Genomic DNA, 14,172 nt, shown 5'->3' with positions numbered 1-14,172 from the left:
CCCACGAATACAGCTAGCAGGATTTGCCCAGAGCAGAGTGGCAGGGTGGGCAGAGGGCAGAGCAAAGAGCTGTGTGGTGACAGATGCCAGAGTCATCATGGTAACTCAGCGCATTGCACAAAGAGCACAGTCCCCCGCTGGCCCACAGCTGCCCAGGTCCAGGAGGGCCGTCTGCGCTCCCCTGCAGCCCCTCTCCTGCCCTCACCTCCCTGTAATCTGCCTGTCAGGTCGGTCTGGGCTGAGCCCTATCCAGCTGCCCTGGGCTGGGCCCGAGGCCCCTGATGGAGGTGCCCCACCCTGTCACCCTCCTGCCCACAGCCCCTGTGGCCCTGGGTTCTCCCCCAGACAGCTGCCCTTTCCAGACGTCCCCGCATGGGCTCCAGCCTGGTCGCAGCCACCCTGGGACCGAAGAGAGGATGAGCACTTTGGCCCTGGGATCCCGACCCGGCCCTGCGGAGGTGGGGGGGGGGGAGCAGCCCTGCTGTCCCCGTGTGGGTGGCGAAGCGGGGAGACCAGGCAGTGCATTGACAGTGGGGTAGCGGGTTTATCAGTCTTTCCCCTGTACGTTTCCACAGAAACATAGGCACACACGGAGGACTCAAGTTTTGCTGTTTACCACGACCATGAGCAGTAAGGGAGCCGGGCCTGGTGGCGCACGCCTGTCATCCCACCACTGTCAGGAGGCTGAGGCACGAGGATCGCCAGCCTGGGCGACACAGCGCTGCTCCTGGCCACTCTCGCAGGTCCACGCACGGCCGCTGACCAACTCCAACAGGGCCGTCCTTTGGGTGGAAGGCGCCTGGCTTAGCAGGAAGGAGTGTGGGGGAGTCGTTTGTGCGTCTCCAATAGAGAAGCAAGCACCTGCTGGGTGAGACCCACGCCCTCTGGCTGTCTCTCTCCCCCCCGCACCTGTCCCCCTGTCTCCCTTCTCCCCTGGGTGTGAGAGCAGCAGGAGTCCTGCCGTCTGGGCACAGGCCTGCCCAGGTTTTGTCCGCTGCCCTGGCCGGGCAGGCAGAGGCAGGCAGAGGCTTTGCTATTAGAGGTCTCTCCTTTGTCTGGCGCCTCCCTGGCCGCCCAGCCCTGGGAATGCACAAAGCCCTGGGCTCTGGCCTGATCACCTCATTAGCACCTCTTTCGGTCTTGCCTGAGGGGAAGCTGCCTCAGGCTCAGCCACCCTGGCCGTGACTGCTCCCTCTGGGGGTTCTGGAAAATGGGCCTGCCCAAGGCCCAGGGCTGCAGGCAGGGACACACATTTCCCAGAGGCCTGAGCTTGGGGATTCCGGCCCGCCAGGCTGCGAGGGTCCCACCCTGCGCTGAGTCCCTGGGCCACCGCGGGTCCCCAGCTCCCTCCGGGTCCCCTGCTCTGCACACCTGTGGTGCTCCGTGGCCCCGCTGGACAGAGCCGGCCTGACTCTGGCCTCCAGGGAATAAGTGAGACAGAAGACGCAGAATCTCTCTGTGACTCTGGGCTGGATTGTTTCTGGTCCCGGGCATCCACGCAGGGCCTCAGGCTTGGCAGGCAGGCGCTGCGCCCCTGAGCTAGTTCCCCGGCCCAGGACTTTTTTAAACGTGGGTTTGCTGTACTTTTTCCAGTCCCCAGTGCCAGAGACTGACAGGCACCGTTCCGGTTGGGGGCTTCCTGCCTGCACGCTGCACCCTGCGCTCTGCACCCCGGGGACGCTGGCCTCCCTGCCCCTTTGCTGCCCCGGCCCGGCCTCCCAGACACGGCTGCGATATTGACTTCCTGGGCCTCCCCTCGGTCCGGTCCCGCTGGAGCTTTGCTCGGGGCCACACTGTGGGCGCCCAGCACTGCCCAGCACCTGCCCTCCCGGGAGCGGACGGCCCAGGGCGCAGACTCGCGGTGACCTCGCGCCTCGTGCGTGTGACCTCGCGCCTCGTGCGTCGTCGCCTCCCCGGTGCACCCGTGTGAAGGACGCGCTTTCTAGACTTTGGAGCCTGTGGTTTCCGTCCCTTCCGTGCGGCCCGACCCTCTTCCCGGGCGTCATTTCTGGTGCCACTGCTGTCCCGTGCCGCGCGTCTCCCCTTCACGCTGGATTTCATGGGAACGCGTGAGAGCCCTGGGGTGGGTGGAGGATCCCTGCGGTGAGGTCCCCCGCTGACAGCCGCGTGACCCGTGCTCCAGGACGGGGCCACCCCGACCAGAACCAACCGCTCATTTTAGGGAGCTGTGTTGCTGGACCAGAGGGCCTGGGGCCAACGCAGCCCGGCCTTGGGGCCTGGGGAGCCATGCTGATGGTCCGGAGGATGACTGCATTTGAGTGCCTAGATTTTTTGCTTATTATTTTTTGAGACAGGGTCCTGCTATGTAGCCCAGGCTGGCCGCGAACTCGTGGCAGTCCTCCTGCCCCAGCCTCCCAAGTGCCGGAATTACAGTCGTGCGCCACCGCGCCCGGACAGGACACATAGATTTTGGTCCATGAATAAATGTAGGCTGCTGTACAGGAAACAGTAAGACATCCCCTGAAAAACAAGCCCTGCTCTGTTTCTAGAGCAAAAAGTATTAGAAGACCAAGTCTTATTTCCAGGGAAACGCGGTATTAGCAAACGCGGGTATCGGGGGCTGGGGATTTAGCTCAGTGGTGCCAGTGCAAGGTGCTGAGTTCGATCCCCGGTATCAGAAGAAGAAAAGAAAGCAGACACCGTGGATCTCGGGATGGGCACTGCTGTCAGTGGGCCTGCCTGGCCCCCACACCCCTCTGCCTGAGCACAGCGGCCTCACTGCACCCCAGCTCAGGCCCTAGTTAAGGGTCCCCCTTGCCTGTCTGCGTCTGTCCAGGTGTTGTGCGTGGTGCTGGCCCTCGGAGGGGAGCAGGCCTGGCGCCCCTCCTGCACGCGTGTTAGTCCTCATGGTGCCGGCCTCCCTGTCCCCTGCCTGTACGTGGGTCTGAACCTTGCCTGGTCTCATGTCAAACAGTGGCCCCCAGAGCCTCCTCCTCACCCCCATGCAGGACACGTGGTCCCCAGCTCTGGCCCTTCCTACTGCGCTGGGCCCCTGCGGTGGCCGGCGTCCCCGGGCCCCCAGCTGCTGAACCTCCTCCATGGTGTCCTGGCCCACGGCTTCCAGCCCCTGGCTGGCCTGAGGCCCGCCGTGTACTATTGATGGCTTTTTAAATGTCTTTCAAGAAATAGCTTATCTTCAGGACTTCACATTGTCCCAAACAACTGTTTGGTTGGTTTGTATTTATTTATTTATTTATTTCTTATTTTCTTTGGTACTCGGGATCGAACTTGGGACCACGTGCTTTCAGAGAACCACTGAGAACCACTGAGCTAAATCCCCAGCCCCTGTTTTTATTTGTTTTCAGCAGAGTCTCACTGTGCAGTTCAGGCTGACCTTGAATTCACCGGGATCCTCCTGCTTCAGCCTCCCGCGTGCTGGGATGACAGACTTGCACTACCACACCTGGCCTCAAACAAGTGAAATGTACAGAAATTATACAAGCCAGCTCTGTTTTCCTCAAATATTAACATCTCACAGCATTTCATTTTCATGATAGTTTATTTCTTTAGGAAAACCAAAGTAGATGTACATAGCCATAGCACACACAGGCACTGTTGCACACACAATCCCCCAGCACCAATACTGATGTACGCGTGCATTCCAAATGTGCACACACACATTGCTGTTTGCCTTTCACTACAAAGGCTGTAGAAGTTGAGGAACAGCCTAACAGGGTCCAGGAGAGACCAAGGGAAGAGCATGGTGCCAGAGGGGAGGGAGGCGCCCACTTCCCAGGAGGACAGAAAATCTCCCGCCAGCACCCAGTTCTGTCTCAGAGCCCAGGTTGCTTTCCCTGGGCCCCAAGAACTGATTCCCCAGTAACTGAAGCAGAGTGACGCCAGGCTGCGGTCTTCTTGGGGTGGAGGTCCTGAGAAGTCCCGAGCTGAGTGTGAGCTCCCTGAGGCCCTCCTGGGCTCCTCTGCCCTCAGCAATTAGGGAGCAATGCTTGATGGGGCTTGGTGTTCAGATTTATACCCAGAACAGTTTATTAGAACAGGGGGACAAGAAAGTCCGGGGATGGGAAAAACCCTTGAACACTCACGGAACTGCCTCCCCTGTTCTACCTCATCTCTTGTCAGGAAGGTGGAGGATTTGTAGAACTGGTAAAGTCTGGTCCCTTTGCACTCTGGGGGGGCAGTGGTCTCCTCTGAGGACCTCTTAGAACTGGGGTGTGGGGTGTGCAGTGGGTGCATGGTTCTCCATGCCCGCTCCGGTGTGGTTGTACTGCTAGTGACTTACTGTACCTGCAAACGCAGGGCCTCACCCGTGTGTGTCCCCTGGTGCCGGATGAGGCGTGACTTACGGCTAAACCCTCACCTTCACTCCCTGCACACGTAGGGCTTCTCCCCTGTGTGTGTCCGCTGGTGCTGGCGGAGGGATGACTTACGGCTAAACCCTCGCCCGCACTCCCTGCACACGTAGGGCTTCTCCCCTGTGTGTGTCCGCTGGTGCTGGCGGAGGGATGACTTACGGCTAAACCCTCGCCCGCACTCCCTGCACACGTAGGGCTTCTCCCCTGTGTGTGTCCGCTGGTGCTGGCGGAGGGATGACTTACGGCTAAACCCTCGCCTGCACTCCCTGCACACGTAGGGCTTCTCCCCTGTGTGTGTCCGCTGGTGCTGGGTGAGGTATGACCTACAGCTAAACCCTTGCCCACACTCGGTGCACACATAGGGCTTCTCCCCTGTGTGTGTCCACTGGTGCCGGATGAGGTGTGACCTACGGCTAAACCCTCGCCCACAGTCTGTGCACACGTAGGGCTTCTCCCCTGTGTGTGTCTGCTGGTGCCCCATGAGTTGTGACCTACGGCTAAACCCTCGCCCACAGTCTGTGCACAGGTAAGGCTTCTCCTCTGTGTGTGTCCGCTGGTGCCTGATGAGGTGTGAACTACGGCTAAACGCTCGCCCACAGTCTGTGCACAGGTAGGGCTTCTCCCCTGTGTGTGTCCGCTGGTGCCCGATGAGGTGTGGCCTCTGTATAAACCCTCGCCCACAGTCTGTGCACACGTAGGGCTTCTCCCCTGTATGTGTCCGCTGGTGCCCCATGAGGTGTGACCTACGGCTAAACCCTCGCCCACAGTCTGTGCACAGGTAGGGCTTCTCCCCTGTATGTGTCTGCTGGTGCCTGATGAGTTGTGAACTATGGCTAAACCCTCGCCCACAGTCTGTGCACAGGTAGGGCTTCTCCCCTGTGTGTGTCCGCTGGTGCCTGATGAGGTGTGGCCTCTGTGTAAACCCTCGCCCACAGTCTGTGCACACGTAGGGCTTCTCCCCTGTGTGTGTCCGCTGGTGCCCAATGAGGTGTGACCTACGGCTAAACCCTCGCCCACAGTCTGTGCACAGGTAGGGCTTCTCCCCTGTGTGTGTCCGCTGGTGCCCGATGAGGTGTGGCCTCTGTATAAACCCTCGCCCACAGTCTGTGCACACGTAGGGCTTCTCCCCTGTGTGTGTCCGCTGGTGCCCAATGAGGTGTGACCTACGGCCAAACCTTCGCCCACAGTCTGTGCACAGGTAGGGCTTCTCCCCTGTGTGTGTCTGCTGGTGCCCAATGAGGTGTGACCTACGGCTAAACCCTCGCCCACACTCCATGCACACGTAGGGCTTCTCACCTGCTTGTGAGCCCCGGCTCCTGCTGACAAGTGAGCCATCACCGAGGTGGGCCCCACTCCCTCCATGGTGGGCTCCTGCAACCTGTGAGACTCCCTCTCCGGGACGCCCTGAGCCTGTGTCCCCTGGATCCACGTCGTGGCCCGTCCTGAGCCCCACCTCCACCCCTCCCTCATGCTCCCCAGATCCCCCTATATGTCCTTGGGGTGGGCTGGGAGAGGCCCTCGAAACCCCCCTCTGCCTTATCCTTTGACGCGCAGGGCTGGACCTTCCTTGGACCTCTCGGCCTCCGCCTTCATTCAGGCTGCTGAGTGGGTCGGCGTCTTGCAGCTCCCCAAGCTGGTCCCACAGGCGGGGATCCTGTGGATTGAGGTTTTCTCTTGCAGGTGTTCCTGGGGGTATCTGAGAGGGGTGACTGCGTTTGACATGCTGACTGAGAGATCTCTGACTAGAGAAGGCCAGGGAGCAGGAGGGACGAGGCTGGACGTCCACCTTCGGTCCTGCTGAGAGAATAGTTCCGGGTCAGGCAGGTGTAGGCCCGCTGGGTAAGGCTGGCCCACCACCGGCCTTCATGTGCTGACACAGAGCGTCCCACCAAACATCAAGAAACAAAGGCAAAAATAGACAAATGGGGTCACACCAGTGTTAAAAACTGTGCAGCAAAGGAAACATTCAAGTGAATGAAAATGTGACCTACAGAACGGGAGGGAATATGGAAACCATTTATGAGATAAGGGGTTTGTATCTAGAATTTATAAACAACTCCCATGACTGGGTAACAGCAGCAACTATGTATCTTTATATAATATGTTAAGCCACTTGCTCTTCCAAGATATTTAATCCAACAACCAAATTATTATAATATCAGTGTTAGGGAGAGATTTGGGGACAGGCTTGTCACTCAAGGTTTCTTCAGGGCTGGGGATTTAGCTCAGGGGCGCTGTCACCTGCCTCGCAAACACAAGGTCCTGAGTTCAATCTCCAGTACTCAAAAAAACCCCCAAAACCAGTTAAAGTTCCTTCAGTTGCCTTGTGATTAAAGTTTAGTGAAAATGTTCTTTTCGAAATGATAAATTAAAAACAAATAGTGTGGGGCTGGCCTTGGACACCCTGCACATCCTTCCTAATTCAGTCTGATCTCAGCATTCCACCCCAACTTTCTAATCTTTTTATTTCTGTTTCAAAATCTGAAAACAAAAATGGACACAAAATAAAACAAGAACTAAGCTACTGGAAAGCCACCCCCCAGCCCTTCTCCTCCTCCTGTGATGGTAACTGCTCTGGATTTGATGTTTCCTGTTCACAGATTTTAGGTATTTTCACTTACTACTGTACCTGTAATTGTATACGTACGCACACCATGCTCATACATAGTTTCTCACACCTTCAAAAACTGCATACAAATAGCCTCTTACTGTACGTATGGTTTTGCATATTGCTTGTTTGCCAATACATGTTTTCCAGGAAGCTTAGATTCCTAGTTTCCTTCTGAGACATTTCTGAGACTGCACTCTGGCCTCACTTCCGGAGGTGACCTGTATGTCCTCCCAGCCTCACCTTGCTGCCGAGGCGTCCACTCTTCATTGGAATCCTCAGTATCATCCACCAGGGGGTTGCTGGTTCTCCTTCGGCGACACATGAAAGCCGGTTGATGGGGTTTGAGACCTGGAAGGAACAAAATCTTCCTCCTTTAAGGGAATGGCTGGGAGGAGAGACAAAAGGCAGTGGCAGGGGAAGTGGACATGGCCTCTCCAAGTGCTGGAGCAGAGCTCAGCTCTGCACCGGGCAGAACAACAAAGTTCCCTCCAGACTTGACTCCACGGGAAAGGGGGCTGTGTGCTGCCCCTAAGGCAGAGCTCCAGGGACGTAGGGACTGGAGGCCTCCTGTTTCCAGGCTAGTCTGATTCAGGATTTCTTGTTACCTGTAGAAAGCATCATATTATAGTTGTTTTTCACATTCCTGTAGTGTTTTTTCTCAGACTTTCTCATTCTGGCCCATTCTTCCTTGGAGAAGTATCTGGAAATGTCCTTGAAAGCATCTTTGACCTGGAGAAAAGAGATTCCGTATGATGCGCCAGCCCAGCTCCCAGGATGGAGTTTCCTCCTCTCCTCCACTGCACCTGCGGGGCCCAGCCTGGCTCCGGGTCTCTGTGAGGCAGGCAGACTGCTTCCCCCAGACACCTGTGTCCGCTGAGCACCAGTTGTCCCCACAGCCTGGGACACAACCCGGGACACAACCCCCCCCCCACCCCAGGGTCTGGTCCCCACCTCCCTCCACAGACCCTGCCTGGGCTGGGCCTGGCCTCCCCAGCACGCATCTACCTTGGGCTTCTGCCCGGCTTCCGAGGAGCCCTCCTCTGGGCTGTCTTCCGAGGAGCCCTCCTCCGGGCTGTCTTCCGAGGGGCTCTGGCCACTCATGGAGCCTGGAGAGCAGGCAGGGAGAGACAGGCACCTGTGGAAGGATGAGAGCCGAGGGCCGGGCTCTCTGCTGGCCCCAGAACAGGGGGACCTGGGAAGGATGGCCTGAGGGTCTGGGACAGGAACCTAGGCAGAGGAGCCCCTTCCTTCCTCTGTGCATGCACGGGGGCGGTGTGTGTACAAGTGAGTGTGCTGCAGAGGTGTGGAGCACTCTAAAACAAACTGTAAGCCTAGCCTTGTCCCTACCCTAGCCCAAACCTAACCTAACCCCAACCCTAACCCCTAGCCCTAGGCCTGACCGTAACCTAACTAGCTCTAAATCTAACTGAGCAGGAGGGGTCATTCACAATCCTGTGAGGTTCCAGGAGCTGGGGTTTCCACCTGGGGACTCCGGGTTGGGATGCAGTGTGTGGGCCTTGGTGGGCATCCGTGGTCAGGGTGAGATGCGTTTCCAGGTCGAGGTGATTGGGGGAAATTCAGGCTGAGGCTGAAGAAACGAGGGTTTCTGAGGTGGGCATGGTGGTGCACGCCTGTCTTCCCAGCACTCGGGAGGCTGAGGCAGGAGGATCGCCACTGGTTTGAGCCCAGCCTGGGCTACACAGTGAGTTTGGGGCTAGCCTGAACTACAAAAGGAGACCTGCCTCAAACAAGCAAACCCTAGGGTTTCTTGGGGGGAGGTTGTGGTGGTCGCTGGCACTGAGATAGTTGGGGGTTTTCTTGTAGGGTGTTTTGGGGGTCTATAGGGCTGAGATAATTGGGGTTTCTTAGGAGGGAGTTGGTTGGGGTTGTGGTCATTTGGTGTCCTTGGGCTGATGAAATTGGGGTTTCTCAGGTTGGGAGTGTTTGGGGTCCTTGGGCAGTTGGCATTGTGATTGATGTTTTTTGGGTGGAGGGTGTTTTGGGGTTCTTCAGGCCGAGGGAACTGCATCACAGGGAGGACAATATTTGGGATCCCTGAGCTGACAGAATTGGGGCTTCTTCGGTAGGATATATTTCCCTTCCTGCTGAGGGAAACGGGGCTTCTCAGAATGACAGAAGTGGGGTTTCTTGCCTGGGGAGCATCGGGGCCCCCATGGGTTCAGGGAGTTGAGGCTTTATGGGTGGAGGATCTTTTTTTTGGTACCAGGGATCGAACTCGGGTCCTTGTGCTTACAAGGGAAGCAACGGAACCACTGAGCTAAATCCCTGGCCCTAGGTGGAGGATCTTTAGGAGCCCTAGAACTGAGAGAACTAGGATTTCTGTCAGTGGGGAGGGGGCACGGGGTCCCCGGGCTGACAGAACTGGGTTTTCTCTGGTGGGGGATATTGGGGGTCCCTTGTGCTAAGGAACACGGGTCATCTTGGAGTGACGGAACTGGGATTCGTAGCATGGGGAATGTCGGGGTCCCGTGGACCGAAAGAAAGAGGGTATCTTGGGGGGACGTGGGGTTCCTGTGCCGACAGAATTGGGGCTTCTTCGGAATCCCAGGCCTGGTGGCATTGGGCTCCTGGGGTGGGAGATCCTTGGGGTGTCTGGGCTGACCGGGGCCCTCGCAGGCAGACGTTCGGGGCCTCAGGCTGGGGACTTGAGGTTGTCAGGGAGGGTTGAGTGGCGCTGGGGCGCTGGGCGGGCTGTGTGGCGTCGCCGGCTGAGAGCTTTGGGGCGTCTCAGGCGGGCCCGGAGCTCTCGGTGGGTACTTGGGGTACTTAGGGTGCCCGACCCCTTGGGGCTCAGCGGGGCTGTGGGGACCACGGCCGGCGCTGACGGAACTCGGCTCCCTCAGCTCGGGCACGCACACAGTGACGTCTGAGGAACTGGAGTTTCGGGGCTGAGGTGTTGGGGAGCCCGGGCTGGGGCAGTGGGCGTGGGGCCTCAGACAAGGGTCCAGGGTGTGGGAGGGAGACTTGGCCGCCCTGTGGCCCATGGGGCCCCCCGGGGTCTCTGCTCAAGACCTGGGGCGCAGGAGGGGTTTGGGCCTCAGGTCGGAGCTCGGGGGGCGTCTGCCGTCCTCAGAGGAGCCTGGACCCTGGGCTTTGGGGCTCCCTCTGGGGCGGGGCTCGAGGTCTCTCGGGGCGGAGGGACTTGGGAGCTGGCGGGGGGAGGGTGGGGGGTACCGAGTTTTCACCTGAGACAAGGAGGTCGCGCTGAGGGTCGGGAGGTTGCTCACGCGTGTGAAGCCGGTCCTGTCAGGGTGCGGCCATGCTCCTGAGTGGAGACCGCTGGGCGCCTCAGAAGTCACTGCGCCGGATAGGCTAGACGCAGCCAATCAGCATGCAGAACAAAACGGCCTCGCCAATGGGCGTTCGAGACCCCGTTGGCGCCGTGGCAGAGGGCGGAGCAAGGCCTGTCAGTCACCGGTGACCCAGAATTGGTTGGTGGTGGGTGGGGCCTAATCTCACCGCCCTGCCGAAAGTCCCCCCCACCGCGATTGGCTGCTGGGGCCCCGTGGGCGAGGCCACCAGAAAAGGGGTGTGGCCTGTGGGATCTCAGGGCTGGCACTGGGGCGGCGAGCCTAGGGCAGGGCGAGGCCCCAGACCCAGGAGGGTAGGTTGGGCTGAGGCAGAGTCAGGGATGAGGTGAAGGTCTAGGGCAGCTGAGGCCCCGGGCGCCAGCCCCACCCGCCGGGAGCTTTCCAGGGGCAGAGCGAGAGCCAGAGCGTGGCCCGTCTGCCGAAAGCCTGCTCGTCCTGAGGGCTGGCGGGCGGGCCTGCCGAGGAACATTCTGGAACACAAGATGCCTGCACCCCTGGACCCCGGGAGGTGGGGTCTCTCTGGGCCACCCTGGGCGGGGTCCTGTCCTCCTGGGGCGGAGCTCGGCTTCCTGTGGCTCAGGCTGGAGGAGCAGGCAAACCCTGGGGCCTGTCCAGCCTCCCGGCCGCGCCTCGACCCCACTCCTGAGAGAAGGCGGGGTGTCCCTGCCCGCACGTGCCGTCCTGAGGCTCGGCCACGGGGCTGCAGGCTCCGGGAGTCACCCCGGCGAAGTGCAGGGGGCAGAAGCGAACTCGGTGTGCAGACTCGGGGCCGAGCCAGCTCCCCCAGAGCTCGACGCCCGCCCCCCACCCGGGTGCCCAGCGCCTTGGGCAGGGCGCGGGCCCCACCTCGGTCCGGCGAGTCCTCCCCACTCAGACCCGCTGTGGGTCTCTGCTGGTCCCCACTGGGCCCTGGGGGAACTGCGGCAGGAGAGCTCGGGGAGGGTCCCTGGAAGTGGTCGGCGGGGGCTGTCGGTGTCGGCTGGGGCCCCCTGGGGCCTGGCCTGCTGCCCGCCTGCAGACCCTGAGACACCAGGCGGTGTCCCTGAGCCAGGCCCTCCTTGCCCTGCGGGGGGACGGAGACTCTCCAGCCCTGGGTGCGAGACCCAGAGGGAGACGGCGAGCGGAGGAAAGCACAGTGGGGCCACAGAGGGGCCGAGGGGCGCCGGGAGCAGCTGGGGCTCAGGGAAGCCGCGTCAGGGAAAGCGGAAAACAAACCCTGAGAAGACAGAGGTGGTGACAGAGAGAAGAGCAGGGACGGGTCGGGCTGTGAAAATGACAGCGAAGACCGCGGAGTGACACCCTTAACAAAACACGAGGAGGCGCCGGGCAGGGGCGCACGCCTGCCATCCCGGCACTCGGGAGGCTGAGGCAGGAGGGTCTCCGTGCGTTCAAGGCCAGCCTGGGCTGCATGGCGAGGCCCTGCCTCAGCAAAGGAAGGGAGGAACGAATGGGAGCATCCGCACAGCGGCCCGGGGGCCCGCCTGCGAGCCCGTCTGCAAAGCTGACTTTGCTAGTCAATCTCTGCCGGGAGGGAGGGAGGGATGGGAAAGCGCCGGCCGGTCTCCTCTGGAACGTGGGTGCCAAGCCTGCTGGAGAGGGCCTGGTGTTCCTTCTGTTTGGTTTTGGGGTGTGTTTTTGGAGACAAGGTCTCACTGTGCAGTCCGGGCTGGCCTCAAACTCTCAGAGATCCTCCTGCCTCAGCCTCCCTGGTGCTGGGCCGACAGGCGCGCCCCCACGCCCGGCTAAGCCTCTGGTTTGTAATCAGCACCTGGACTCAGAGGCTGGAGCGCTGCCACTCCCAGGGCCGCTGTTCTGAGGCTGCTCTCGGGGGCCCTGAGTGCTGCGGGGGCGGGGGGGGGCAACCGGTTCGCGTTTTACCCAGATTTCCCTGCAGGGACCCCAGCCGCGCAGGGAGAGCTGTCCCGGTGTGCGGGGCCCGGAGACTTGGAGCAGTGTGCGGACCGGGAGGTTTGTTACTCCCTCGACTAGCACGTGCCGAGGGGTGGGGAGGAGAGAGCGCGAGAGTCAAGACACACAGCAGACAGAGGGACACGGACAAGGCAGACAGGGCTCCGGGCGTGTGCCCTGCGTGTTTACTGACGGGGGTGACCGCGGGCGGGTTCATATTCGGGGCATGGGGGGGGCAGCTCGGCACTTTCTTGGGTCTAGAAAGCCAACAGGCGGGGGCCGGGGCGGGGCCGGGGCCTGGGTGTGGCACTTCCCGATTCCTGGGGCGTCCACGTCCCCACGCCGGATTCCCGGGACCCGGGTGACATCTGGAGCCCTCAGCGTACTGGGGACTCAGTTTACCTTCACGGCTCTTTAAGACTCGTCCCCACGAGCTGCATCCTGAGGTCTTGGGGCCAGGGAGTCAATCAACAAACCTTTGGAGAAGCAGCTCAGCCCATGACAGTGCCCCTTCACCCCGAACTGTGGGTTAACCTCTCCGCCCGCCCCCGCAGGTCACCATGGCCAGACAGCTGAGCGTCACCGGCAACTTCGGGGCTGTGCCCGTGGCTGTGGGATGTCCCACTGCACCTGCTGTCCCTCCCAGGTGAGCTCAGGCCCGCGAGTGCTCGGCGGCGCGTGCTGGGAGCGCACCCACCCACCCACCAGCCCGCTCCCCACAACCCGCGCCAGGCTGCCCGCCCCTCCCGGCCGTGTTGGGGACCCCAGCTCTCCCACCCCGCCGCTGTCGGAGCCCGGTTTCCAGAGGCGGCCGAGGCAGCGGGAGGGGTGGCTGAGTTGTTTCTTTGGAACATGGCGAAACCCCCCACCCATCCTCGTGTGTCCCTCCTCACGCTCTGCTCCCTGCTCGGCCTGTGGTACCGCTTCTCTCTGTGCAGGCCCCGTGCAGCCCACAGGGCAGGGAGCGGCCAGGCCCGAGGAGCCCCCTGGCCTGACAACACTAAGGAGGGGGAGGTGGCGCACGATTGTAGTCCCAGTACTCGGGAGGCTGAGGCAGGAGGTTTTCCACGAGTTTCCTCTGCATAATGAGTTCAGCCCGGACTACAGAGCAAGACCCTGTACCCCGCCCCAACAGAGTGATTTTGTGGGATTATCTGATGCCTTGAGGAGGCAACTTGCCGGTTTTCTTTTAAGCCGGGGTCTCCCAAAGTTGTCCAGGCTGGGCTGGAACTTGAAATCCTCCTGCCTCAGCCTCCTGAGAGGATAGCGGGTGTGACCCTTGCTGGCTTCCTTCTGAATGTTAACTTTTCTTAACCTTTTCTGATAGTTTGGGTAGTGGGAGAATAACTTTTGCTTTTTCTTGACTGTTTTGTTTCTTTTACTATTTTGCTTTAATATCAGTTTTTGCTTTTTCGTTACTATTCTGTGTAGAGAGCATAATTCTGTTTTCTTTTCCTTCATTTTATTTTTACATTAAGTCTTGCTTTTTTACCCAGTTAGTTTGGGTGAAAGTATAGGAGCATTTCCTTTTCCTTTTTTACGTTGTTCTTTGCTTTTTCATTATTATTTTGGGTCGAGACAGGGAATATGAACCATTTTATTTTTCTTTCATATGTTCATATATTTCACTTTTTCTTATTATTTTGGGCACAGGGAGGGAAAACAGTTTTTCATTTTCTGTCTTTACATTAATATTTGATTGATTGATTTTTTTTTTTTTTGGTACTGGAAATCGAACTCAGGACCTTGCCCTTTCGAGGCAGGTTGAGTTTAATTGTCAGTTGGTGTTCATCTTCCTAATGCCAGTTTTTGCTTTTTCATTATTAGTTTGTGTTCTATGAGTGTTAACTTTTGCTTTTTCATTATTGTTTTCCTTCTTTTACTAGTGTTGAATTTTGCTCTCACGATATGGTTTGCCCCTTTTCTCTCTCTCTCTCTCTCTCTCACACACACACACACACACACACACACACACACACACACACAG

General features: G+C 59.3%; 2 protein-coding genes across 2 annotated transcripts in view; one reads left to right on the top strand and one right to left on the bottom strand.

Annotated features, from left to right (window-relative positions):
* LOC147828130 (uncharacterized) overlaps positions 1–14,166 on the top strand; it is a 32,315-nt gene extending 18,149 nt beyond the window's left edge. The window contains exons 3-4 of the mRNA XM_087211097.1: positions 12,172–12,245; positions 12,740–14,166. Of these exons, the coding sequence (XP_087067223.1) occupies positions 12,172–12,245; positions 12,740–12,761 (96 nt within the window). The 3' untranslated portion in view covers positions 12,762–14,166. The remainder of the gene's footprint in view (positions 1–12,171; positions 12,246–12,739) is intronic.
* On the bottom strand, positions 3,587–10,229 carry LOC147828131 (uncharacterized). The gene is given in 5 exon segments (XM_087211098.1): positions 3,587–6,141; positions 7,151–7,293; positions 7,551–7,674; positions 7,951–8,080; positions 10,152–10,229. Coding segments are annotated over 4 exon segments (2,247 nt in total). The 5' UTR covers positions 8,047–8,080; positions 10,152–10,229; the 3' UTR covers positions 3,587–4,257.
* Positions 14,167–14,172: the final 6 nt, after the last annotated feature.

Source organism: Heterocephalus glaber, unplaced genomic scaffold (genome assembly GCF_053883595.1).
Source record: "Heterocephalus glaber isolate CG9 unplaced genomic scaffold, H.glaber_assembly_v1.0 deba00001277, whole genome shotgun sequence".
Lineage (NCBI taxonomy): Eukaryota > Metazoa > Chordata > Mammalia > Rodentia > Bathyergidae > Heterocephalus > Heterocephalus glaber.
This window is presented reverse-complemented; position numbering and strand designations above follow the sequence as displayed.